General features: G+C 39.2%; 1 protein-coding gene across 1 annotated transcript in view; it reads left to right on the forward strand.

The window, feature by feature from the left end:
* LOC139712452 (adenylate cyclase type 5-like) overlaps positions 1 to 26176 on the forward strand; it is a 175365-nt gene extending 149189 nt beyond the window's left edge. The window contains exons 7-18 of the mRNA XM_071624268.1: positions 9650 to 9791; positions 12777 to 12970; positions 15358 to 15514; positions 17110 to 17207; positions 17912 to 17996; positions 19311 to 19427; positions 20496 to 20660; positions 22059 to 22234; positions 22699 to 22831; positions 23752 to 24015; positions 24617 to 24821; positions 25923 to 26176. Of these exons, the coding sequence (XP_071480369.1) occupies positions 9650 to 9791; positions 12777 to 12970; positions 15358 to 15514; positions 17110 to 17207; positions 17912 to 17996; positions 19311 to 19427; positions 20496 to 20660; positions 22059 to 22234; positions 22699 to 22831; positions 23752 to 24015; positions 24617 to 24821; positions 25923 to 26176 (1990 nt within the window). The remainder of the gene's footprint in view (positions 1 to 9649; positions 9792 to 12776; positions 12971 to 15357; positions 15515 to 17109; positions 17208 to 17911; positions 17997 to 19310; positions 19428 to 20495; positions 20661 to 22058; positions 22235 to 22698; positions 22832 to 23751; positions 24016 to 24616; positions 24822 to 25922) is intronic.
* Positions 26177 to 26891: the final 715 nt, after the last annotated feature.

Here is a 26891-nt window from a genome sequence, read left to right on the forward strand (position 1 = left end):
AAAGCTCTCAAGGGTTCTGCATTATACAGTACACACAAGTGGGTCACTGTGTTGTACACAAGAGAAGGTCTGTGTGACACACAAATTGAATCATTGCTCACATTGCCCACAAAAACTTTTAAAAAACTGTATTTTCCCTCTAAATATCCTGATAATTTGTTGATGAACACTTTTGTTGTGGAGATTGTGAAACTTTATCAAATCTTCCTTTCATTAGTATTGTAAGATGTGCAATTATGTTCTTCCTAATAGTATTATGTGAAATACACCTTACACAGGGCTCGACACTAACGGTGGCCCGGTGGCCCGGGACCACCAAAAATGAAAGTTAGGCCACCAAATTTCAAAAAAGGGCAAATTTGGTGGCCCGCCTCGGGCCACCAAAATTTTTTGAAAAGTATGTCAATAAATTCGTAACTTTTTGCGCCGGAAATTAGCAGTTAAATTTGTTTTAAGGATGGATGAAAAGGACTGAATGAGTGCCTGAGAGTGAGTGTTGCAAGTTTGTTGAAGTTTATTTATGAGTAGATATGTCCAACTTTTAATTCTTACTATCATAAAATTTAAATATTTGACTCATTAAAAAAAAGAACTTTTAATGTTGTTTTTTTTCGGGACACCAAATTTTTCTCTCGGGCCACCATATATTTGAAATTTAGGATTTTGGTGGCCCCATCGGGCCACCAAACAAAAAAGTTAGTGTCGAGCCATGCCTTACAGGTGTGATTTGCTTAATTATTGCTTTGCGCATTGTTTTAAGCAGTCTTAAGCAGTCTTCCTGAGATCAAGAACAGATGATTTGGAAAGGAAAAATGTCAAAGTGGAGGTCCATTTCCAATTCCTCTGAAAACATTGCAAATTTGTCCAACAGACAGGGATGATGTCGCTGTTGAAATAATCCATTGAGGACAGGCTGATTTTGCTTCAACACGCATTTCCCTTCTAAACACTTGCCCGAGTATACTTGGGACGCATCTGCCATGAGTTGAGAGATAGCCTCCTTTGCTACATGCACACGTCATTTTAGGCTTATAGCGTATAATATATCCTATCTATTGCCACATTATCATCTACTAGAAGGTGATTCAATATACCATTTTGCCATTTCACAAATCAAATTTGATTCAGCATTTGCTCCAATGTGCATTGTAGCTTGCACTGTTATTTTGTGCTTAGAAATTCAAACTAATGCAATTTTTCCATCATGTTTTGCCATGGACTACAGCTCTCCTTCGTTATCAATTCAATATCATGTTCTACTCTCATATATATTCCAATCATGAATTTCATCCAACATTAGCCATCCCCGAGTTTTTGTCTTTTTTTTTTCGTTCTGTTGGTATTTTATGCACATCTACTGTGATTTTTTCATTTTTGACTCGCCCCACTTTCCCTGCATGGGCACCTTCCCCACAGACTTTCCATTTGCCAAGAATAGATTTCTGTTTTGCTGGAAGTGGGTATTATTCAAATTCAAATCATGATTGTGAGTCTGTGCTTTAAACACCACGTCTCGATGCCATCATCTTTTGTGAGGGTGACATTTGTTGAGTACCATGGCAGCAAGGAACAAACATTGTCATACCAATGCCAATTTGCATAAACAGTGTAAGACTTACACAGACATGGCCCACCTCTTTTTTACCTGTGACTGCCTTTCTGTTACCACCGCCCTACATCTATCTCTTGGTCTATTGTGTCTGTCTTTCCCTCTCTCCTTCTTTCATCTCTCTCTCCCTTCTCTCATCTTTTTTTTTCTCTTTCTCTCCCCCCCCCCCCTCCCCTCTCATGCTATGTTTCTTTATCTCTATCTCTCCTTTGGTCTGTACTGTGTCCTTTTGACCAGTACACGTGTTTGAACACACAACCTGTTTGTCTCTCTTCCGGTGTATACTTTGCCCTTTAACTTGCTCCTCATATCATACACAGAGACATACACAAACACAGACTCGCATATAAAAACACATGAACAATAACACCGACATTAACATTAACATTAACACACATAGAAACACAAATCCAACACAAATGCACACATACACACTCATCATACACATTTCCAAACGTGGACCATTCTACCGAGAAAAACGTACAATACTCTCTTTGTTTTTAACCTACGCAATATCATATCACAGAGCACATGAATAAACCCTTGTTTAATCTTGTGCATCAGGCAGTGCTGTTAACATTTTCTGTAATGAAGTATAACAAGTCAATAGAATTGTGTGACCAATGGGGGAAAAAATGGGTGATGGCACTACAATTTTGATGATGTTCATGATGATAATGAGAAAAATGATGATGATGATGATTACAGGTCTTAAGATCTTGAAAAGCTTTCTGAGCACTGTTACAAATAATGATGGGGGCATTTCCACAACAAAAGGGTACATTTCTGGGATGTCACTTAATTTTCTGTTTCCACTGTGAATTATCCCCAATACAATACCAACTTTTAAAACACTTCAGTGAGAGATAGCTTTGACCCAAAATTGCTTCAAAGAAGCAATCTTTTAGAGTTTTTGGCAAAATGAAAAATGTTGCCTTGACATATGCAAAACTGGACAGACATATTTGTACTAATGTACAAAGGTCAAATAATGAAATTCAATGCTCATTGAAACTTTGTTGTTTTCCACTGAATGGCCTAATATTGATTAGAAAAGGATTAACAGCTCTAAAATTCTATTGAACATTGTGTTTTATAGCATTTCTATTCTTAGTGTGTAAGGTACGCAACATAGACAGACAAAAATGTCGTATATACCAATAGCCACATAATATTGATTTCCTTTTTCCTTCTGTCAATATAAATTGCCCACATCAAAACAGAAACTACTCTGTGTTAAACATTCATTTCCATTTAGATTGTACTGGATATGATTTCATAATGGACTAGCGTCTATCCTGCATATTGCCTTTCCTCTATGCATTTCAATTTACTTCAAACAAAATATGTAATGAAAGTATATGGGTACATCTATGGAAAGATATTGACCGGCAGAGGATAGCTTTTCAGGCTAGATAATGTTCGGACCACAGGGTCTGAAGAGCTGATTTTGGAAATACCACAGGAGTGGAGTGACGTGTGATCTACATAACGTGACATTTAAAACTACAGGAGTAGCTCATCTGAAAACATTGTACGATGGTGGTTTTCCGCTGGAGTTGCAATTTGTTTTGTTGGAAATAAAGTGATTTCATGTCAGTATCATGGGAATTTTGCCTTCAGCTTGAGGCTAAAATGACAGGATTATGATTTGTCATGAATAAATGAGTGACAAGAGAGGATGCAAGAAAAATATGTTTGCCATTTCAAACTTGAAACTATAATCTCTTCAATTTCAATTTGAGTTTCAATTTTTGTTTCATTTTTTTTTTGACATAGACATCGTGGTTGGAGCAACAAGACCTCGTAAATGAAATTTTGGTGAAAATGACTTTGTTTGATAAATGGTCAGATAACTGTAAATGGTCAGTTACTGTAAAACAAGGAATGTCTGCGTGCATTTTAATTTCTTGAATTTCGCTAGCGCCAAAATTCGCGAAATTAAAATTCACGCAAAAGTTTTTGTCTACACTCTATGCATTGAATGCCAGTGGCGGTTTGCGAAAATTTCATGCCATGAAAAAGGCCGTCGGCTCCAATTCGCGAAAATTTCATGCCGTGAACATATCATGTTTTACAGTAAGTGGTGTCCTGTCCAAATCCTAACTGTCTTACCCAAAAAATGAAGCCACCATGGCATGTTAAAGGAAAGGCAATTATCCCATTTGATACAGTCCTTTGGCTGCCATGTTTCTTTGCTCTCCTGAACATTTGACATCTTGTAGATACGAGGTCTTGTTGCCCCAGGGACGACATAGACATCACCTTTTTGGTAACAGAAATAAGATGCATAAAACTATGTGAGATGAAAAGAGAGTGCAATAATTGTAGAACCCTACGATATTAAATTATGCATTGTCATAAACCTGATTTGTGATCAGAGACAAGTAAACATACTATATGCAAAATTCAAAAAATGGAGGGACCCACTAAAAAGACAAAACTTGTAGGATGTGGGCCCCTCTGAAGAAAAACATCTATCGAAAGCACGGAAAAAAAGTCTGGAAGCCCACTAGAAAGACAGAGCAACAGACAGAAACATATCTCATATATACACACAAGTAAGCATGAAACAGGACTGAGATAGGAGTAATAGTACAAGGGAGAATTGACTGTGAGACAAGACAAGATGAGACAAAACTAACATAACAGTAAGTAGAACAGAACAGACAAGAACGTTCAGCAGAGATGGCCATCTCGTCAGAAGCAGGGGCGGATCCAGGAATTCCATAAAGGGGAGGCGCCTTTACAAAATTAAAGGGGGCGTATGTGCCCCCCCCCCCCCATTTTTTCTTTTTTATTTCTTTTGTTTGAAAAAAAATAATAAAGAGGGGACGTGTGCCCCTTGCGCCCCCCTCTGGATCCGCCACTTAGAAGTGTGTCCCCCCCCCCCAAAAAAAAAAAAAAAAAAAATATATATATATATATATATATATATATATATATATATATATATGTATATATATATATACATTTTTCAGGTACACTCTAAATTCAGTTAAAGAGGTGAATAAAAAAAAGAAGCATATATACCAAAGCATTTGGTGGCTGTGTCCCTACTGGGCAACATAAGAGAATGTTCTCCACCACCAGGCAATATTATTCACATGGCTGGCAGCTCTGGAGTCAAATCTTGCGAATATTGCACACCAAAATGTACGGTATAAACGGTGCTAGCCCTTTGCTTCTACCTACAAAGTGTAGTATATTAAAGCAATATGTGTGAGATGTGTGAGTATATTTATATCAAAATATGGGCTATTTAGGAAAGTACAATATTGCACTGCAACAAGCACAATTAGCAACTAACTATATCTTATCCTGTTTAAATGCCCTTTGCTTTCAGCTACACGGGATATTTTGTAAAAAGCAATGTGATATGCATGAGATGTGTAAGTATGATTACCAGGTACGGTATTATACAAATAGTGAATGGTCATGAGTGCAATGGTATAAGATTTCGCACGAGGTGAAAGATAGAGGCGCTCTATTCAACGAGGCGAAGCCAAGTTGAATAGTGCGCCTCATCTTTCACCGAGTGCGAAATCTCGTTCCATTGCACGAGTAAAGACCATAGTAATACACTATTTGATTTATACAACGTCCAAGTAGATCTTTTTGGTTGGAGGATTGTTGGGTAGGTCTAAGTAGGCCTAGAAGTCTATATATGTATGAAAAATATAGCCATACTTACGTGGATCGATCCACTGTGATTCTCTTTCTGGCTTGTGCAATCAGTGTAGATACAGGTCACAGCTATACTAGCGCTCATACACGTACACTAGCACTACGTAGGCCTACGTACGCGCATGCATGTACCGCACACGTACACTGCGCTAGCTGCATGCGATCCTCAATATGCAACACACAGTACATGCAGTACCGTACAATTTCTCGAACCGTGGAATAGAACAAAAAAATCGAACCAAAATTGCACGGCGCGTTGAATGGAGTACTTATTGAATATCACGTCACCAACAATCCTCCAATCAAATTACAAGGATCTACTTGGACGTTGTATAAATCAAAATATGGGCTAATTAGGAAAATGGAATATGACAGAGTTGTATACTGCAACAAGCAGAATACCAAGGAATTATAATGTTATCCTGTTTAAATGCATGTTTGTATTACAGACATACTTGTATTGATGCATACACTTGCATTTCTCTTCTTGAATAAAATACCACTTGAATAAAACACCTAATGGTAATGTCTAGTTGCTGCTGCAGGGATAGATTTTTACATCCTTCCAAATGCATTTCGATGCTTCTTAGACTTAGCAGTACCTTTGAATTTTGATAAAAAGGTGAAATGAAAAAGGATCAAATTAATGTGTGTTAGGGGCTGTATAGATCTGTAAAGCAGACAGATGTCATTCATGTTTCTGTGTAGGGGTTTTTGTTTTACATTCTTTTGCCAGACACTGCTCTCCATGAAATAAAAAAATGGCTCAAAACGTAAGAGGATCGTATTGTGCTGCCACAACAAAAATTTAAAGTATTCCTCATGTTTTTGTGATATTTTACAAAGGGTTTGGAGTCCCCTTGCGTTGAGATGCCCTTGTCAGGAATCATCCAGAATGAAATGAATTCAAATGGCTCCCATGTATGATTCATAAAGAAGGATTTCAGGCACTCCCTCCTATAGTCTATGGAAAGTATGGAAGGAGTAATTGAATCCTCGCGACCTCGATGTTTTATGAATTAGAATTTGATCACGTCAGTTCTTTTACTCGCAGAGGAACCCACCAGTCGGTCCATGAATGTGTAATTTCCAGGTTTTGCTGGCCGCGTGCAGGTATCTTCTATTTCCTTTTTCTTCCCAGAACTTGGTGAAGAGCAGCGCAGAAAATGTTCCTTTCTGCTCTCCCCAAGGGAATGTGAAATTTTGGGAGTTGTGCTTTTCTCGGGCAGGGAATCTGTGGAATTTGAGAAGGAAAATGCAAAAAATTTTCATTTTGCAAACAGACGTCAGTTTAATCATGGAATCAGCATATGTTCCACATTCCATATTTCATACTGCCAAAGATTGTTCATGTCTTATGTTTAGGTTAGACTCCTTGGCAATGGAAAGACTAGATGAATGAGCATTTTTTTTTTTAGATCATTTATATATGAATAATGATTTAAATTAAAGAATTGAGAGGAAAATTATCCTTTTGCTGGCAACAGTAATTTTCATGCTGATATATTTCATGTGATTCACAGTATAAAGAAAGGATACCTGGGGCAAGACATTCATACATTCGATCATGCATGTGACTCACATGCACACTCATACACAATTACTGGGAACATTCAAATAAATGTCTCGTGGATGTGGACCGTTTTTTGTTTCTGTCACAGTCATAGAATGCTAAAAACTACTTTTCCAGCATGCCTGTTCATTGATTTCCTCAAGAAAAAACTGCCCAGAGAAATGGGGCTTGCGTTGGATGGTCAGTTCCTTGAAAACCGGCCTCCCTGTACCCTGCCGCCTCTGTCCATCAGCCGCCAAGTTGCCGGGGAGAGGGGAAAAGGAAAATCGCAGGAGGTCAAAGCCACCTGGCGTCCCAGCTGCGGTGCGTGCGTGTCAGGTTCTGGGACAGCTCAGGGATTATTGACAGAGAATTGTCCGTCAAACCAAACAAGTCACACGTCGCTATCCTGCCCAGCGAAAATCCCAAGTTGCGGTCTCCGCATAAACAGTATGCTTATAGCGCTGTCAAGCTTTCCTGCTTTGACAGGTTTCGTCGAGGCTTTGGTGTTGCCCGCTGGGTAATTGAATTTGTGATGTCCAGTTCGGTCATCAAAACTTTGCACTATTTTGACATGTGCCATGATGAAACTGCTGAGTAGTTCTTAGCCCCTTTCATATTTGTTTACAGTGTTGTTTTTAGAATGCAGCTCCTTATTGGAATATCATTTGCACTATTATGGCCAACCTGTCCTTTCCTAATTATTTTCAAGATGATGGAGATGTTTTTGACGTTACACTCTTTAGATGTCAATCATCAGTCTTAGTAACTCTTCATCATCAGAATTTTGGAGTGGGCAATTAAGATAATGACTCTATTATTGGCAACTAAAATTATCCATTATTAGGACTCTGCAAGATGCATTGAAGTCTCAAGAGAATGAAATGATGCATTAAGGTTTTCTGCTTTGCACCAATAATCTCTTCTCACCAAGAAGTGTAGATACTGTTGACAGCAAAATAAAATCTGTTTAATACAAAAGAGTGTTTTCACATGACTTGTAACTAACAAGCCAAAAAAAAAAGGGAAAAGAAAAATTTGTAGTGAGTGGTCTTGAAGTACAAACATAGCCAATTTTCGGAAGAGTTGTTTTAGAGGGGCTTGATAGAAGGTTATACGTGCCTTTAAAAAAAGTGCTCTAATTTTAATAGTGCCTTTGTAGTTCCTTTGAATGATTACGGTGCCTTTAAACATAAATAAAGGGGTTGTATTTTGTGATAATAGATCATTTCGGTAATGAACTATATTCAGATTCTATGTATGTTTTGTTCACAAAAGTTTCCCTAAACAACCACAAAGTTTGCTGGAGGTTTGCCCTACCAAGCAACAATTAAGTGAATTCCTGCCTTAGAAACTTAACATGTTGAGGACAAATCTGGAGTATACTCGGGCAAGTGTCTATGGGAAATGCGTGTTGTAGCAAAATCAACCTGTCCTCAAGGGGTTAATTGGAAAGAACAGTTGAATGAAATGCTTAGTTACTAGGCTCTAGGAAAAGAAACGTCCATTAATAGTAATTCATGCATTTCAGAAACAGTATGTTGGTAATGATACACTATATGCGTAGCAATAAAATGATATGTAAAACTGTTTTTGTGCCAGGAGGTCAACATCCTATCTCTGCTCATTTCACAAAGGGGCAGCCCCCCTCCCCTTCTCAGAGTTGCCAATTTGCAAGTTGATCGGTCAGGAAGCATGCGTGCTCGTTCATGCCGCAGCCGGCGAATCAAGGTGTCGGCATGAATTTTTCACGTGGGGGGAAGGTGGCGCCTGTCGGTGAAACCGGAGTCCTCTGCCGAGGCTTGTGTTTCCCCTCCGCCATGGCAGATGGTCCGAAATCGGGTACGGCTGAAAGCTGCCGAACCCTCCCCTCATTTACCCTCCCCTTCCCCTCCTCTTTTCTCTCTTAATTTCTTTTTCCCCTCCTGTTTCTTCTTTCTCTCTCTCCCTTCTCATTCCCTAGATCTCAACTTGCGACGAGACAAATCCGCAAATCTTCCCGCCTTTGAAGTTTTTCCTCCTGTCTTTCAGAGGGTCTTCTGATTGTTTGGGCTGGCAATGCAAAACTGTCACTTGACAGTGACTATAGGACAGCAAAAGAGTTGATATTCTCTCCACTTTTGAGGATAAATATGACATACATTGTACTGGCATGTCAGGAACTCACTGTGTGTGATACAATCATAATGACTCTTTTAATAGCAGCACTCTGGTTTTTTAATGTACTCGACAGTCTTGCTTTTTCCTCCGGACGCCATTACTGATATTTTGATTTCTCATGTTAATCTGACTCTCGTTAACCTTAATTGGGACTGATTACCATAAAAGTTTGAGAAAAGATCTGACCATTTTCATGGATTCATGTGTGAATGACGATGATGTTTCACATCTGCAGATGGCCTGGGGTCAATGACTCTAGCTTGTTTGTCATTGATTGAAAGGTTTTTATAAACTACTTCTGTTTCCTTATCAAAGTGATACAATTTGTCCCTCTGTCATTTGTTTTTCTGAGTTAGGGTTATAGAGAAAGTATGAATTACTTTTGGTAACTGCTGCTTATAAAACCAGTAATGTATAGAATCGACAGTGCCCCCTTACCCAATCAACAAAATGCTGCAAGCTTTACAAATGTCACCTGGCCCTGTTGCATGAAAAGATGCATCAAACATACTGTAAGTCAGAAAATCAAACTCAAGTAATTGTAAACTTCTTTTGAAAAAAAAAATGCCTGAATCATTTTTACATTCCCAGCTGATGGTTAGTATAAAATCTACTGCTTCTCCTCCTTGTCTGTTATGCAGGCGGGTCCACATCACCAAGGCAACGCTCAAGTTTCTCAACGGCGACTACGAGGTGGAGGCAGGGAATGGCCAAGAAAGGAACACATACCTCAGAGATCACAACATTGACACTTTTCTCATCATTCCCAAGAACAACCGAAAGGTGAGGGGTCAATTAGAATGAATGATATCTTGTGTTCTTCTTCTTCCTTTTCTTAATCTTTATTTTATTTGTGTGTGTGTGTGTATGTGTGTGTGTGTGTGTGTGTGTGTGTGTGTGATTTGTCCTTTTAAAGTAATGGAGGCACTGTGGAATATAGTGGATATGAAGGCTCTTGACTTTCAGACGGGGATCTCCAGTTTAAATCCCGTCTAGTTCCTGTGCCCCTGAGCAAGATGTTCTTGCTCAAGATGTCCCTCTTGACCCAGGGGTATGAATGGGAACGTGGCATCACTATGATAATTATAATGGCAGGGCCCTGAGATATTGAGCAATGGCATTTACTAGAGTTGCTAATCTGGATGAAGAAGACCATGTTGTTGGTGTTGTTGCAATCACTCCACTCTTCAGTAAACCTTTGAGCGTAGCGGCAAGTTTATTCAGTGCACATATTCTAAAATGCAATCACATTACCACCAATATCAAACCCATTGAAGGCTAGTCTTGGGTATACTCGTGCAGCTGTCCATGGGAGGCACATGTTTATTGTTTTTTGCAAACTCAGTCCGTCCTCAACAGGTTAATGTTAAAGAGAAAACATAGTTTTGGTAAGGGTTTGAGAACCTGTCTAGCACCATTTCATATTTGCTTGCAATATATCGAAAGAATCTACCAAGAAACTTACCTGGCTGACGCGATTTGCTGGGATGAGGAGTTATTTTGGAGTATTTCGAGATCAAAAATAAGAGTTGTATACCGACTTTTATTCCAGAAGGATCCAGACTAACTTGGTCTCAGGGAAAGCTCTGCCCTATTTCAGACAATTTACCCGCAGTTCTTGATCGCCATACTGAAAAGACAATCAAATACGCTTGATAAACAACAACAACTTCAAAGACAGGGCGTCTCAGGTGATGTGCGTAATATGCTTGAGGACTGCGCGCTGTCCATTTGTTTTGTACAGGATTAGTGCACGCTTTCCTGTCTTTTCAGTTAAGCATCTTTGGTATCAACTCGGACCATAACTGTGACTAGCAAGAACTCCAAGCGCTGTAATGTACAGGCCGCTCCCATAGTACAACACTGTACGATCCAGAAGGACAACTCGTCCCGTCGTCAAGACGAGGCCGAGTTGTCCCTGAGTCCGAGTTTAGCCTGACCTCGATCGCGTAAGTTCTGAGACTGTGACTCGGGCGAACCTTTTTGGTTATTATTACGCATTTTCGTCGTTACCCATCGAATATCTTGTTATTACAGCGTTATTCCACACATTTCTTAGGCATACGTGCACATTTGGGAGTGAAATTTGACAACTTTTGCAGGCGTACCAGTACTATGTTTTGGCTTTAAGCATCCTGCTCTTCACCCTTACCATTACCCTTTGGGGTAAGAGAGGAGTATTGTAAGTACAGTATCTTGCTCAAGGATACAAATGCTGCCGCTGGACTCAAACCTTGGTCCCTCCAAGGAGCTGTTAGTGTATAGCTCCTTGGTCCCTCTCATAGAAAGCACAGTGTGCCATCCACTGGACCACAGCAGCTCCAAAACATTATTTTGGTTGCTCATCATACTGTCTCCCCAGACCATCAAAGCTGTAGTATTAGTATCAATTTCCCTTCTACAGTAATCTCTTAGAGTTACAGAAAACAGTATAAAAAATGAATGAAGCAAAGCTAATAATACAGTAGTTCTTGTGGTTACTACTCAAAAGAAAATCAAGACTTGTTTTGAATGATTCATTTAGTTCCGCATACTCATTTGTACCTGTCAGGACATGATGGTTATGTGAAGGTCCCAAAACCTTGCAGGAAATTGCTGTTGCTGAAAACCACAACCACAAATATGAATAAATGGGACTATCCTTCAAGACAGCAAGGTCCATGCTATTCTGAATACATTTTTGTGAGTGAAGGATTCTGAAAATTATGCGATCCGTGTTGTCGTTTCTTTTTTCTGCATCAAAAGATATAATCAGTTATTGATGTTTGCCTTTGTGTAATTGAGGGGAAGGCAAACTATTTGCTACACATATATCTGTGTTTTTCTTGAAAGTTCTGTAAACTATTAAAACTCAGGCAGAAGCTATACCTCATTACATGTGCATCCTTTTCACGATTGCAATGCTCAATGTACTTCAAACTCATTGCTTAAATATATGTTGTTGTTTTTGTGCCTTCACAGTACAAAGCATCAGCATGAACCTCTTTTCTTGTCTGTAAATAGTTTAACGTGTTGTTGTTGTTGTTGTTGTTGTTGTTGTTGTCAACACACATTCTCTGTTTATGATTGGAAAAAGATTGTCTTATTTGTGTCTTTGTGGCTATATTCATTTTTAGATATTGTCTCTTATTACACCATTTCACCAACTCCTAAGTCAACTGTCATGTGTGTGTTTTCCCTTTCTCATCTTTAAAACCTACATGTATCAAGTCACAGAAACCACATTGCTGTGGTTTGGCACCGTTTCTTTTTGCCCAAATTTGTCCTATTCATTAAACACATTTCTAAAGGTGGGGTAAAAACTTCTCACCCATTTTAACTGTGTCTTGGTCAAAGAATTAATTTGTTCCTTTGAGTTGTAAAAAGTCTATCATAAGCATCTAAATCACTAAATTCATAACTGATTCTTAAATTGGCAATATATTTTAGAAAAAAAAATGATCTGGTTTGGACAGATTTGATGAATCTCACCATTTCCATCTTCTTCCAATATAGGATATGCAGTAAAATTAAGAGTTGCCATTTGAATGAGCACGGATGATAGTTGGTGTGTTATTGCCCCAAATATTACGCGAAGACTTGATTGCTGAATACCAAAGTATATAATGCAGGTTTGTTTGTTTGTTTTTTATATCAAGTGTGTGCTTCATGTTTGAAGTGCTCTCTGCATATGTTAGAATATGTGTTGCCCAATGTTAAAAAATCTTTGACTTGTTGTGTTACTCCTCAGAAATAAGTTTTCTCTTTGTTCTGATCGTTCGAAATCAGAGTACGATGAGGTCGCCCATCACGTCCAACGGAGAACACAGAGGGCGCTCTTCATCGGTGGTGCAGCTCCAGGGCTGGGGGGCGGAGAAGCCCTTCTCCTCCATCATGACGGGGAAGGAGTCGAAGGAAATGAGGACGCTAGGACACTACGAGAAGACGGGAAAATCGGCCCGTGTCACCAACATCGAAAATAAGTGAGTCACTTGTTTTGGAAGCGTATAAAGCGAAATTTTACCCAGCGAGAAGTGACCTTCCCCTCCTCCGATGGAGTTAATTAGGGTGATTGCTGCGCCCCCATCAACCATTGAGCAGCAAACAAAAGGAGGAGGTGATGTAGGTTAATTGGGTCAGACTACCAGGGGCTGACCAATTTCCCTACCCACACTTCTGGCGCAGATTTTTTGTTTGTCAAAGGGTCCCTTGTAGGTGGAGTATTTGCCTTTTCGCAGCCATTGAAGTCAGAGGTACTGAAAATGGCAGTGCTGGATGCAAAGTTAGTTAATTTTATGAATTGCAAAGTCTTGATGTTTTGTCTTGATGTGTGGATTGAGTGAAGGCAACAATATTAGTAGAACAGATCAGTGAAAGTTTGGGGGAAATCGGACAATCTGTTCAAAAGTTATGAATTTTTAAAGTATCTGCGCAGTCACTGCTGGATGAGAAGTCTACTACAGTGTGTGATGTCACATGCGTACAACAATATAAGGAAAATAAAAAGAGAATTTCACAAAACTTTACTTTTTGAATAAAGTGCACATTTCTTCGACTTGTTACTGACAGATGTTAAGGGTGATATTATTCCCTCTGCCTTCTGAAAGAGAGAAGTCGAGTGTTCTTTTGTTATGCGAGAAAAATGGAAATATGTTGAATTTTCTTTATTCTTTTTTGATATCGTTGTACTCATGTGACATCGTAAGCTATGGTAGTCTTCTCATCCAGCTGTGACTGAGCAGAAACTTCAAATATTCATAACTTTTGAACGGATTGTCGGATTTTGCTCAAACTCTCACTGATGAGTTCTACTAATACTGCTGCATTCACTCAATCCACATGTCTATGAAGGTGAACTTGTCCTTTAAGAAAACTTGAGGTTTTATGGACAAAAAGAAATGGATGTTCAAACCAAAATTTTGACAGCTTAGCTGAAAACCTTTGCCAGTGTCGTGCAAGAAATAATTGTTTTGTTTCACATACAAACAGACACAGTCATACAGAGAAGACTTGATACTTTTCAGCTACCATGCTCTTCAGTAGGATTGAATATTGTATACGCCAAATATTTCGTGAGGTTTTTATTTTCGCAAATTTCGCGAGTCAGGTGCTATTCATGAAACTAAAGACGTGTGAAAATATTGACTCTGATTCCGATGTGAATGTGATCTACACTTGCACACTTCGTTCAGTACAGGACTCCATGATCGCGAATTTAACCACTCCCGAAATTACCAGGAATTCCCGATTCCCAAAAATTTAGACTCGCAAAATATATGGCATATACAGTTACTTTGTTTTCGTCCATTATTGTTAACCTCATGATGAAAAGTACATGACCAGGTGCTACATAATTTTTTTTTTTTTTTTTTGCCAATTACCGAGTTGAGCAGGCAGATTTTCAAATTGTTGCAGAACACTTTAATGGACATTAATTTTCCTTGCCCAAAGAGAAAGTCCAAAAATATGAGAAAATTATATTGAAAATCACTTGCAAGTGAGGGGCTTGATAAAATACAATCATTTGAATAAACAGTACACGTTGATTCACATGCTTAAACACAATGGAGTAAAAAAAAACTTGGTTCGATCAAGTGTTTGTGTTGCATTGCATTAGGGCTTCTTCACATACATGTTGGTGTTGGAAAATTGCTTTAATTTTCACTTGCCCCGGACAATTGATCAAACGCTTAATATGTAGCACCTTGCCTGAAATGTATGAGAATTTGCCCTACCAGCAATTTGGTTCGAATATAAACTCTCATCTGCATAATCACTAGCTTTGTTAAAGTGACATCAGCGCATGTAGGATTATGATGTTCCTTGACCAATAAAGGGACCGATAGCTATCACACCCAATTAACAGCCTAGAGAGGTTGTCTAGTGATTGGAAAATGATGAGAAGTCCAGATGTAGTATGTGAGAGCAGCAGAGATGGAAGGCGAGAGAGAGATAGGTGTTTATCACGTTAACCTTTTATGTGCCTAGGCGCTTAGCTCAACTTGTCAAGCTTTTTCGGTAGAATTCAGCAATCCATTCTAACTTTACCTGGTTGTAAGTATTCAAAGTTAATGCTTAACAACCCCGAGCTACCAGGCAGTTTTTGAGATAGATGAATTACTGTAAAAGTGGAAATTTTCTTTGCGTTTCGCTTGTCATGTAACTAGCGAAAAAAAAATGCAGATATTTTTGCTTGCTGTATGTAACACTAAATTCACATTTTGATTTCACAGAATCAACAGCATCCTGGTTGATTGCAAAAAATTATTCACACCAAAATTTCTACTTTTACAGTAAGAGAAAAATGATGAGGGGATGCCATTATAAAAGTGTGGTTGTCTCAACTTGTTATTTGATGTCTTTTCTCCAGATTGGGTCTGGATAAGAACCAGGAGAAGCAGGACCCAGAGGAGGAGGTCAATGAGTTCCTGGGTCGGGCCATCGATGCCCGCAGCATCGACAGACTGAGGTCGGAGCACGTCAGACGTCTCACCCTCACCTTCCTCAAGAAGGACTTGGAGGAAAAGGTGAGCCCTGATTGAGTGAGAAAGGGTGTGTTAGAGCACTCTCCTGAAGCGCGCTGTACCGTGATGTAACCACACCAGAAGAGCACACTAACGCTCCCAAAGTGTATCGTAACCTACCATACCATACCCCACCATACAACATTGTAGGTTCATTATGCTAGAAAAGTGAAAACATGTTGAATTTTCTTTATACATGTATTTTCTCTATATCATCCGTGTATGACATCACAAAATGTTGTAGTCTTCTGCATTCCCTCAATCCGCAGATTATGTATTTAGGCTTCATTTTTCTCTACAGGATGGTGAATGGCAAGTGCAGGGGAAATATATCAGAAATTGAACTGGTCTGTATGAAAAATGAAAAAAGAAAACCTCCCTCGTATTTGGGCTCACTGAACTGGAAAGAAAGTACATCATGTTCTCTTTTCGGCATTAGCCGCCGTAATTGCTAATACCTACTTGACCTTTCCAGCAGACGAGCGATATGAATTCCGTGTCTCATATATCAGAGACGCTAATCAGACGCGAGCTTGAATTCAGAGCGATGTTCACTCGGCAATTACACCTAAACATCGATCAATCAGCCAAAACGAGTCGCAGATCAATCCAATATAGAGAGAGAGAGAGAAGCGCAGTGGTGTCCACAATGATATCTAGCCAAAGGAGGCACTAATGAAATCGGAGGGAAACATTCCCCCGGCTTACGATGCCACGCACGTGGATCCATCGTTATAGAATCTGACTTGTAAGTCGTAGAGGAAATGAGTTGAAAGTGGTCCGTATGTATGATCAATCATGAACGTTATTATTTGTCATCTTCCTCATTTACAGTCTGGGCTCGCCTGAGTGGGATAATTCAAAATGAAAGAATGTGGTGTATGTTTAAGCACAAATATTGTAGAGGCAGTAAAATAGGACTGGTTCCATGTGACAGGAAAACATTAAAGTCTTTCTCTTTTACATTATTGAAGCTTAAAGGGGAAGGATATCAAATGTTATAGCTGAAATTCCATTCATACTCATTGAAAGTCAAAGAAAGCTATCAAACTTGTGTCCATAGAGTTTGTTTGTTTGTGTGTTTGTTCGTGTTTTTTTTTATGATGCCCATGTACTGGAAAATATAGGAATGCTATATATATATGTATTCTACTCTTTTTTGTATGAGATCAAATAGATGTGCAAAGGAGAAATTGACTGATTTTATGCTAAAAAGATAATATTAGATTTTTTTTTAAGCTTCTGGGAGAGTTGAACTCCAAATATTAAAGATTGTATTAGAGGATGATGATAATAGTGTACATGTACACTTGGAGTATAATGCACAGATAATTAATTTTTATGTTTTAAAATCACCACATTAATATGCCTCTAACATTTTCTCCTCATGTCTTCCAGTCCCATGACTTACAGCTAAGAATATGTGGCAAGTGTTGGTCTGTTGTCAACTTTATGCCACAAACTGACCTGTCATGCCAATCCTACCGAGTATGTCAGTGTAGTAAACAGTAATAGCATGAATGATGCTACATGTAGGTGAGATATTCACAACCTGTCAGTGGATGCCATCAAATGCCATCTTTGTGTCATTCTTACAGTACTCCAAAGTTCGCGACCCCATGTTCAGCTCCTACATGGTGTGTGCGTTCCTGCTTCTCATCGCTATATGCCTTGCACAGGTCGTTGCCTTCCCTCCGTGAGTATTCTCCACCCTGATGCTGTGTAGTGGTTGCCATAGTTACGCTCGTAACCATGGGCAACAAGATGCAGACAGATGCAACCTCTGATCTGTACACCTTTAACAATAAGCATCACAAAGTCTTGAAGCTACAACTGTAAAAGTGGGCAATTTAAATGGTTACTCTTTTCATGCTCAGTTGAGTAAGATGGAATTTGCATATTCATAAATTTTTGTGTCAGTTGGCACATAACCAGAAGATATGGAAGTTATTGCCTGAAGTATTTTTGTAGTTAACCCTCTAGCAATACTGGCAAGCACAAATGTTGCCAGATTACAATGTAGATGTTCTGCCTCAATGCTAAGACCGGTAATTTCCATCCTTTTCGAGGGGAATGTCAAAAAAGATATATTCATTGAAGTTGTATATTGTTTGTATAGATATAATGGTACAAATTATATACAGGTGTATATTTTAGATCATTTGAAACATAATCTTGATAAAAGCCTACTAAATGGATGTTCACAGGTTTTGTTGTTTGTCTATTGTTTGGATTTTTAAGTGGGTCTTATCATGTAGAGAACATCATATGTGGCTACCATGACTTCCACTGTTAAACACTTTGTGTAAAATTAATTTTTTTTAGGGGATAGGGGTCTTAAAGTTTTCCTATTTCTCTGCAAAACTGTAATTTATTCCTTTTCTCTTTCCTTTTTTTCAGGACGTATGTCATGCTGGGTGTGTTTGTTGGTATAGTCTTCTTCTCTGCAGCCACGCTCTACATTGTCCTCGCAGAAAAATGTTCGGTAAGATGACACGCCCGGAGATAATATCCAGCAGGCTCTTTTTTTAAGTTGACCTGGTGACAACAGCTGCGGTCAAACTATGCGAAACTAACATTTGACGCATAGTTTGCTTCCCAATAAATTTCAGAAGTTTGAGCACAAGATAACACTACCGAAACTGTGCATACTGTACTTTCAGTAATGCAAAACTACCAGTAGTTCCGGTCTAAAAAAAAAAAAAAAAAAGTCCCCTAACTCCTACATAATAAAGAAAATACAAATGCATAAATAGCTTGCGAATGAATGTGCAATGTGCGTAAACAACAGGAGTGGATCTATTATCATGTCACAAACTTCTCGAAGTTTCGGCCACATGCGGTCACACCGCACAAACCTAATAGTTTCATGAGAAGTGAGAAACTTCATAGTAAGTGCATGCAGGAAGTTTTGCTGGTAACTTGTTGAGAAGCTTATGGTCACATTGCCCAAATTACGCAAAGCAAAATACCGGGTAGTGAAACTACACATACATGTAGTTTTTGCATAGTGTGACCACATCTTATGAACTTTTTTGCTTGTCTTTTGATAAGGAAGATGTTTCATTTGTATATTGAGTCTTTCCATTGAATATTTTTTCACTCAATATGTGAAGGGATTCTCTCTGTGTTTCATAATACAAGATGAATTGAAAAAAAGATGATGGCATTATGACAATTGCTGAAAGTCTTTGATTATGATAATGAGATGTGTGGAGGTTTTTATTGAGTTACCAGGACTGAAAAATACAAATATTCAACACTCAAGTGTCTGTGTTTGTGTTAACGTTTATTCATTGCCTTAGATCAGACCTGAACTACATGTATGTATCACAACACAGTTCTTATTTGTTAAAAAGATTCAGCAAGGCGTATGTTTAGTTTGATATTGCCAGTGTTGACATGAATTTAAATCAAATTAAATCAAATTAGCATGAATTGAATGAATTATGAATAGTATGAACTGAAATGATACAAAATACAACATGAACTGAAATAAAATTGAATTAAATCACATCAACTAAGAGTGAATTCAGTTAAATATAATTCATGTGAAAATAAATTAGCTTTAAATGATACGAAATAAAGTGCTTTGAAATGAAACATGAACTGAAGTGAATTGAATGGAAAAGAAATCAAAATGAATACCATGGTACAGAATTAATTGTTAGTGACAGACAATAAATTTGTATGAAATATAAAATGAAATGAAATGAAATGAAATGAAGAGAAATGAATGGAAATGGAAGTGAAAATGAAATGAAAATTAATGATGAGCTTCATTATGCAATGTTTTCAGTGTAATCCCTCTGGGTGCCAGAAGGTCTCAAGACACATCCTAGAGAGTCGTAGTTTGAGCTCAGTCCTGGCCGTCTGGACTCTCTTCCTTATGTTTGCAGCTTCCTTCACCATCATGGTAAGATTCTTGAAAAATGCACCTTTTTCTTTTTGCTCTATCTTGTTCAGGGATAACAGCTCTTACATGTTTTTTTTTCCATGTTTTATTATATTTTTAATTCCCTGCTGTCAAAATATAAGATGGAATTACACACGAGGTAAAAAGTGTATGTTTTTATTTTTGCACTCTTTTCATGTCACGCAAAATGCATGAATATTTCCACACCAAAAATGTCCTTTTTTACAGTGATTGTTTTCTTGTTATTGAAAATGATGTAGGTTTCATGGATAATACTGTATATTCCCAATGGCACTACTACACATGTACAGTGTATATTGCAGGAAAGGTTCTAGAAATGCTGTTTTTTCTGCAAAAAAAAAAATGCCCTTTCAGCCCTTAGAATACTGCAGTGCAGTTTACAATGTAGGCATCCTTATTTCTAACCTCAAACCCCCCCCCCAAAAAAAAAAGAAAAAAAAAGAAAAAGAAGAGTAAAAGATAAAGATAAACGAAACAAGCACAATCAGACAAACAAACTCTCAGAAAAGCACTGATAAAAGTTGAAACTTAGTCACTTCTGAGGAACAAACTTCCATTATTCTGAAGAAAGTAACATGTTATCACACAAGTCAATGTGTACTCACACAGAATCTTTTTAAATAAGCATAAATGGAGTGTCAACTGTAGAGGTTTCCATTCTTTTCAGTGAAATCAAAGACAACTTTGTCTGCTAAAAAACTTTCAGGTGGAAATCCTATAATCTCAAAGCAGTGTATGAAACTTCATCTATTTCTGTAATACCCACCTTAGTGTATTTACTATTCATGACAATATATCGAGCTTCAGTTCTGAAGCCTTCCTTTCTCCTGAAATATCTTCTCATGTGAGCCCTCAGTTTTCATGCATCATCAAGATGAACTCAGAGTCAGACAGAAAAATATGTCCGTTGGTTCAAAAATAAGCAAAGTTTATTTCTTGCACACTTCTCCAGAAATGAAGAGTAATTGCCTATGGTACAGTGTTCACGTACTTGCAGAAAAATATGGCAGTGATAATGAACTCTCCATGGATGTATGTTTTGTACAGTTTGCCTATGACACAACATCGGTCAACGAGTGCGTGGCCGACCAGCAAGGCCTGCCCAGTGCCGACGATGTCAACATCACGGACGTCATCGACTCCGGCATAACGCTGGGGGATGAGAACAGTGCAGACTGCTGGCCCAACACTCCAACGTGTCACTTCCCAATGGTGAGACCAAGATCAGGGACCTGTTGCATAAAATTTTCTACATCCCTCACAAATTATTTCTCGTCCTCTGATTGGTGGAGGGCACTGAAAGTGACAAAACATATTTCCACCATGAAAATCCTAGTCAAACTATTTCCCTAGGAAAATAGTAAAAAAAAAAAAACCTATATCATGCTACCATGGCGATATTTGCTAAGCGCGTGCGCACCACCCTTGTCACAAGCGCAATGTAGTGCATGAGACATCACATCACAGTACAGTTTTGCACCAAATGCACTGTGTCTACACTTCACGAGATAAAGGGTATCGCGCAGTCGATGCATACACTTTCACATTGTAATTTTGTGGGTGAAAAAAAAAGAAGATAACTTTAGATCAGTCAACCACCCACTTTACTTTGCTGTTACTCTATCTAATTCATTGGGAGGGATATAAAACAAATATGCTAGTCCATTGATCAAGGTTCTGGTTAAACCATGTGCCTTCAGTGACTTCAGTAGCACTTAGCTATTTTCTCTTGAGTTGTGCCCCTCAAAAAATAGTACTATTGAAGTCACCTCATGCACATAGTTTCAACCAGAACCTCTCGGGCCTGGTATATTTGTATATTACCTGAGAAAAACTCTGGTTGATTTTTAAAAGAATTTTTGCTGTGCGAAGTCATTGGCTGAATCATGCCAACCTGACTGAGTTTTGTTGTCAGTTTTTCCTCAGTTTTAGCGTTTTATACAACAGGCCCGGCAGCATCAGAAGTTAGAAGCAAACCTGAAAATTTTAAGGGCACACACTGTAGAATCTTCTATGAAGGACTTGTAAGAGATTTTGTAGCTAAATGCAATGTAAATCTTGATCGCGAACCCTTCCAACGTGATGCGAAGTAACAGAGCCATCACCAGTTTTTTTTCAAGGGGGGTGCGTTTACATTTCTGGTTCCACTTCCGGGTTTCATCAGCTAACAAGCAAAAAAAAAAGGGGGGGGTCTTTAGCGTAACTTTCTGATTCCACTGTCGGGTTTCTTCAGCTGACAAGCAAAATCTGTGGGGGGGTGTGAAATAAATTGTGAATGCATACTTGATAAGTAAAACTTTTTTGAGGGTCTGAAGGGGGGTACATTCGCACCAATACACCCCCCCCCCCCCCCCTTGACGCCCATGGTTAACCCTGTTTGATAAACAAAGAGGTTTCTTACCTTGGAGAGCGTAGTTTGTTGCATTTGTGTAACGGGACACAAACACAGGCATTTAGAAATGGCATCGATACAGGTAAAACCCACTGCAAAATATATAGCATGCACAGTTTATAAATACCTCGTAAACTAGTATTAGCAAAATGTTATGCAATCCACGTGGTAGATGTGATTTTTACCTACAATTTCTGTATTGCTCTCCACACATGTAGTACTTTACATACAGCATACTCATTGTCATGCTGAGCTGTGCCGTGTTCCAGCAGCTTGGAAGTCTGACCAAGCTGGTTTTCCTGGTCCTGACCGGGGTCACCTATCTAGCTCTCATTGAGACCATCCAGGTCAACCTACTGGACAACTACGACACCCTCCAGCAGGCCTACGTCCAGTAAGTGACCCCCAACTCTCCAATAGTTGGACGGTTTTGTGAGCTCTCATGTAGTTTGTATGTATGGTTGTTTGTGTGTGTGGTTGTTTTTGTGTGTGGTTGTTTTTGTGTGTGCAGCGATGTGACATATTTTGAGTGATGATAAGGATTACCACCTTTGTCATATCATGTTTGAATAAATGTATATTTGTATGTGACAGAATTATAGTATTCCATGATTCCTTTTATAATTTTGGAATCATTTTGAAAAGTATGTAATTTCATCTGTCATCAAAAGAAAAATACATATTTTTCAAAGCCATCAATTTGGATGAAAACCTGCAATGTATGTGATAAATCTGATCACCAATGTTTCATAAAGAAGTTAGATGGGTTTGACTTTGTAATGAATATGAAAAGGCTGGACCAGCTAGCCATGATGTTTGATGCTTCACTGTCACCCTTTCCTCTCCTGTCCCATCTAGAATGCTGGAGAAGCAGTACATTCCCCTCAAAGTCATCACCCCGGTCATCATGATCGTCTACGTGGCGGCGCTCTGGATCCATGGCAGGCAGGTGGAGTCCACGGCCAGGCTGGACTTTCTCTGGAAACTACAGGTTGGTAGCTGGTGCAGGTTCCTTGACTTGTTTGGACACAGCTGCCCCCGTCGCCTTTAACTCTAGAGGGCGCTTCTCACACTGCTCGCCATGTTTGATTCGCTTATGCCAAAAAAAAATTCTGTCAAAGCATGGTTATTTTCTTTAATTGCCTTGTTAGGACGGGAGAGATGCCAATGTTACTTTCTAAAGTATTTTGTACTGTTTTTTCCTAAAAATGCTGCAGGTTTTTCTACCAAAAATTTGCTTTTTTCGACCCTCAGAATACTGCAATACTGTTGACAATGTTGGCATTCCTGATATAGATGTGTCATTCATTAGATTAGCACATGGATACTGAAATTGAGATTTGTATGCTGTTATGCTCATTACATCAGGCTCAAAATACTTATTTTAAGTTTTTAGTTTGTTGCATTGTTTTTGAGATGACATTTTTTAATCTCCGTTTGTCATTGTACATTATACAATATTCATGTACATATAAGATATATATTGTGGTTTGTAGCCCTCTTAAAGTTCATGTGTCCCTTTTGCAACACTGAAAATTATATTCATTTCATAAACTGGTATTTTGTAGAGGTAATTAAGACCTTTCCTGAGAATAATGAAACTGAATTTTGTTTTCAAGGAGGGGGAATGAATACTGTAGATTTCCAGTGAATTTATTCTGACTCCGAAAAAATTCCATTCATTATTTTAGCTACAAAAAGGAAGTGTATTCTCGAATGACATGGGGTATAGTTTGTCATTTCTTTTTTTAAAACTCTGAGGTGTATAGGCCATAAGATTTCATACAAAATGTAGGCAGACTTAATTCTTCAATCATGCAAAGTTTCATGACGTTTGCAAAAGTGATATATGACCTTTAAAAGTACACTTAAGGAGGATATCTCCATCATTGTTATCTCCATGGCAACCAGGCTACAGAGGAGAAAGATGAGATGGCCAATCTCCAGGCCTACAACAAGCGTCTCCTCAACAACATCCTGCCCTCATTCGTGGCCGAGCACTTCCTCAAGAACTCGGCCCGCGACATGGACCTGTACCACAGGGACAACGACTTTGTGGCCGTCATGTTCGCCTCGATCTCGAACTTCTCCGAGTTCTACGTGGAACTCGAGGCCAACAATGAGGGAGTGGAGTGCTTGAGACTGCTGAACGAAATCATCCACGACTTTGATGAGGTAAAAGAATAATTAATTTCCTTTCAAGGTAGCAAATGCTTATCCATTACTACATTTCTTTTTCTTCGTGATACAAAGAAGCATTCGTAAGGCTCTTGTCAATAAGCTGGAGGTGGTCATGCTACATATCACAAGGTCACAATTTTCTAGACCTCCAAGAGACACACGTTCAGTTTAACATTTACCCTGAAAAGTTCCTACGTGATTGATGGGACCACTCATTCTATTGGGTCGGAGGGAAATGGCTGTGTTGAAATCTTGTTTTTGTATTCAACATCACAGTTTGAAGCTGCTAGACAGATACATATACGAAAGTCCCTGTTACAAACTGTGTACAGCTTTATCACTGATCTTTGTGTAAGTACACACACAGCCAAAAGATCATGAGTTGACCGTTGCCAATGAGCACATGCTTCAATGCACATATTGGTACTGTATTTGCTGACCGATGATGCTCTTTGTTGGTTTATAATGTACCCAGGTGACTATCTTTTTCTGTTTTTTTTATCATTGTAAGTGCAGTAATGTGCATGTCAGACAGTGACAAAGGGCATATGTGACATGATAATGCCAATCTTTCTCGCTCCCTCTTCAACCCCAGATCATCGGCCGCGAGGAGTTCAAACAGATTGAGAAGATCAAGACAATCGGCTACACCTACATGGCCGCCTCGGGCCTGACAGAGGAGACGTTCGACAAGGAAGGCAACAGCCACGTCAGCGCGCTGGCCGACTTCGCCTTCACGCTCATGAAGCAGCTCAAATACGTCAACGAGCACTCCTTTAACAACTTCAAGATGAGGATAGGTGAGTTGGGCAGATACATGTATGTAACTCGCCACAACAAAAGGATCCAAAAGTTGCTGACGGCTGAGCCGAGTAAATCTAGTTTTAAGTCTTATCATAAAAATCGGGTCAAAATTGTCGAATTTCTGTTTTTGGCATAAGTTTGTAGTCTAATGTTTTGTCTATCATCAGCTGAAATTTCGAAGCTAAATGATCAAAGGAAAGGTAAGAAATTAACATTTTTATGGGCCATGATTTTCCGACTTTCAACGGAACAGAAATGTGTCTGAAGATTTTGATTTAGTGCCGCAGATAGACTCTGCCCCTAGCAATGAGGGAGTGATCTTATTGGTCAGTGCGTGGCATCCTGGTTACTGATTGGTCGTGCGTAGACAGCTGGCGCTAAGCTTGAATTAATGATGATATCAGTGGTTGCTAGGAGCATATCTTCTATTGCAACTGATATGTCAAGACATGTCAAGACAACTGTCTTACCTCCCCTTGATCATGATTGCGTCAGAGGGAAAACTTTGAAGGCAGTTTTCTCAAAATGCTGATTTCTTAGACCACTCGACATGCTCTCATAAAATCATCAATATTTCCGCAACTGAGTACTGTTATGAGTCGTGTTATATATGAAATTAAAGCGGAAGAGTAAGGGAATAATGTCATGTCATTTTCAGAAAATTGACCTCCCATGACTTTCGGATCCTTATGTTGTAGCGTGTCACATATACAGTCTGACCTCTCCGATCCTGACATGCCGGGACCGGCACTCATCTGGATAAAGGCTTTGGCCATATATGACAGACTCCATGTTTAATATATGCAGCTGCCTACCCAATAGTAACATCCTCATCAGCTGGTATGCGATCAGAATTCTCTGGTATTTTGCTCAATGAACGATCACCTGTACCATGCCCTGATTTAATGAAAAGTTTTCTGTCCATGTTACTGCAGTAATTTTGGGGAGCTATAGGGGTATAGTGAATGTCTGAATGCATGTTATTAAGATGAAAAGACGATGTCAATGTACGTTATGTCGGGAATGATATGTAATTTATGTGAGTCCATCTCTCCCTTTTGATTTTATCCCCCCCCCCCCCCCCCCCCCCCCATCAGGTCTCAATGTTGGTCCAGTAGTGTCGGGAGTGATCGGGGCCCGCAAGCCACAGTACGACATCTGGGGCAACACGGTCAATGTGGCCAGCCGCATGGACTCCACGGGCATTCCGGAGAAAATTCAGGTCACCCAGGACATGCGCAACATCCTGACCCCCATGGGCTACCGGCTGACCGAGAGGGGCATCGTGAAGGTCAAGGGGAAGGGCGAGATGCTGACCTACTTTCTGATCGGCCTTCCCGGTGACCCTTAACCCACCCCAATGACCCTTAACCTCCTGAGGGAACTCTGGCTCTCCGGTATCAGCCGAGATCAATGTTTCCATTTTCCGTGGAAGGAAAACATTTCTATTTGCAATAGATGATGTGCAGTGTAAAAGGGAATGCGAAGCAATGAACCACTGCAGGAGACACAAGCAGTAATGGGTTTGAATATCTCTTCTGTGACCCATGACCTTTGACCCTTTGAACTATATAAAAGTCCAGTCCAGTCAAAGTAGAAAGTGCAATGTATGCGTAAACTTGTGTGTCAAAAGTTTTGGAGATACAAAATGGCTATTGCTGGAGTGGTTGGTAATAATTTGCGATTCAGGGACCAAAATTGTTCAATTTTGTTAGGAATCTCTTGAAATGGCAGTAGCGTGTGAAATGGCATTCGCTGTTCTCTGCAAGGTATCATTTTCACCGGTACATTGTACAATTTTGTGTATCATGTTTACATGCTGTCTAGATACCGGTATATATCATTCAGCACCTTCACGCTGTCCACAATGAATCCAAAAGGAGAAAAATAATTGTTCAGTAACCTGGAACTCTAGCTGAGAATGACCATGGTTGAAATTGTTTTGTGCTCTTCAGCGGTGACTGCCACACACTTCAGTTTTTAGGGGATGGACATCTAATGAATGATCATGCCAAAGTGATATTTGTCACTCTGTCTTGCCCAGTGAGAATAATTTTGCTGCATTG

This window comes from Diadema antillarum, unplaced genomic scaffold (genome assembly GCF_040938485.1).
Source record: "Diadema antillarum isolate AM-2024a unplaced genomic scaffold, OU_Dant_1.0 seq00001808_RagTag, whole genome shotgun sequence".
Classification (NCBI taxonomy): domain Eukaryota; kingdom Metazoa; phylum Echinodermata; class Echinoidea; order Diadematoida; family Diadematidae; genus Diadema; species Diadema antillarum.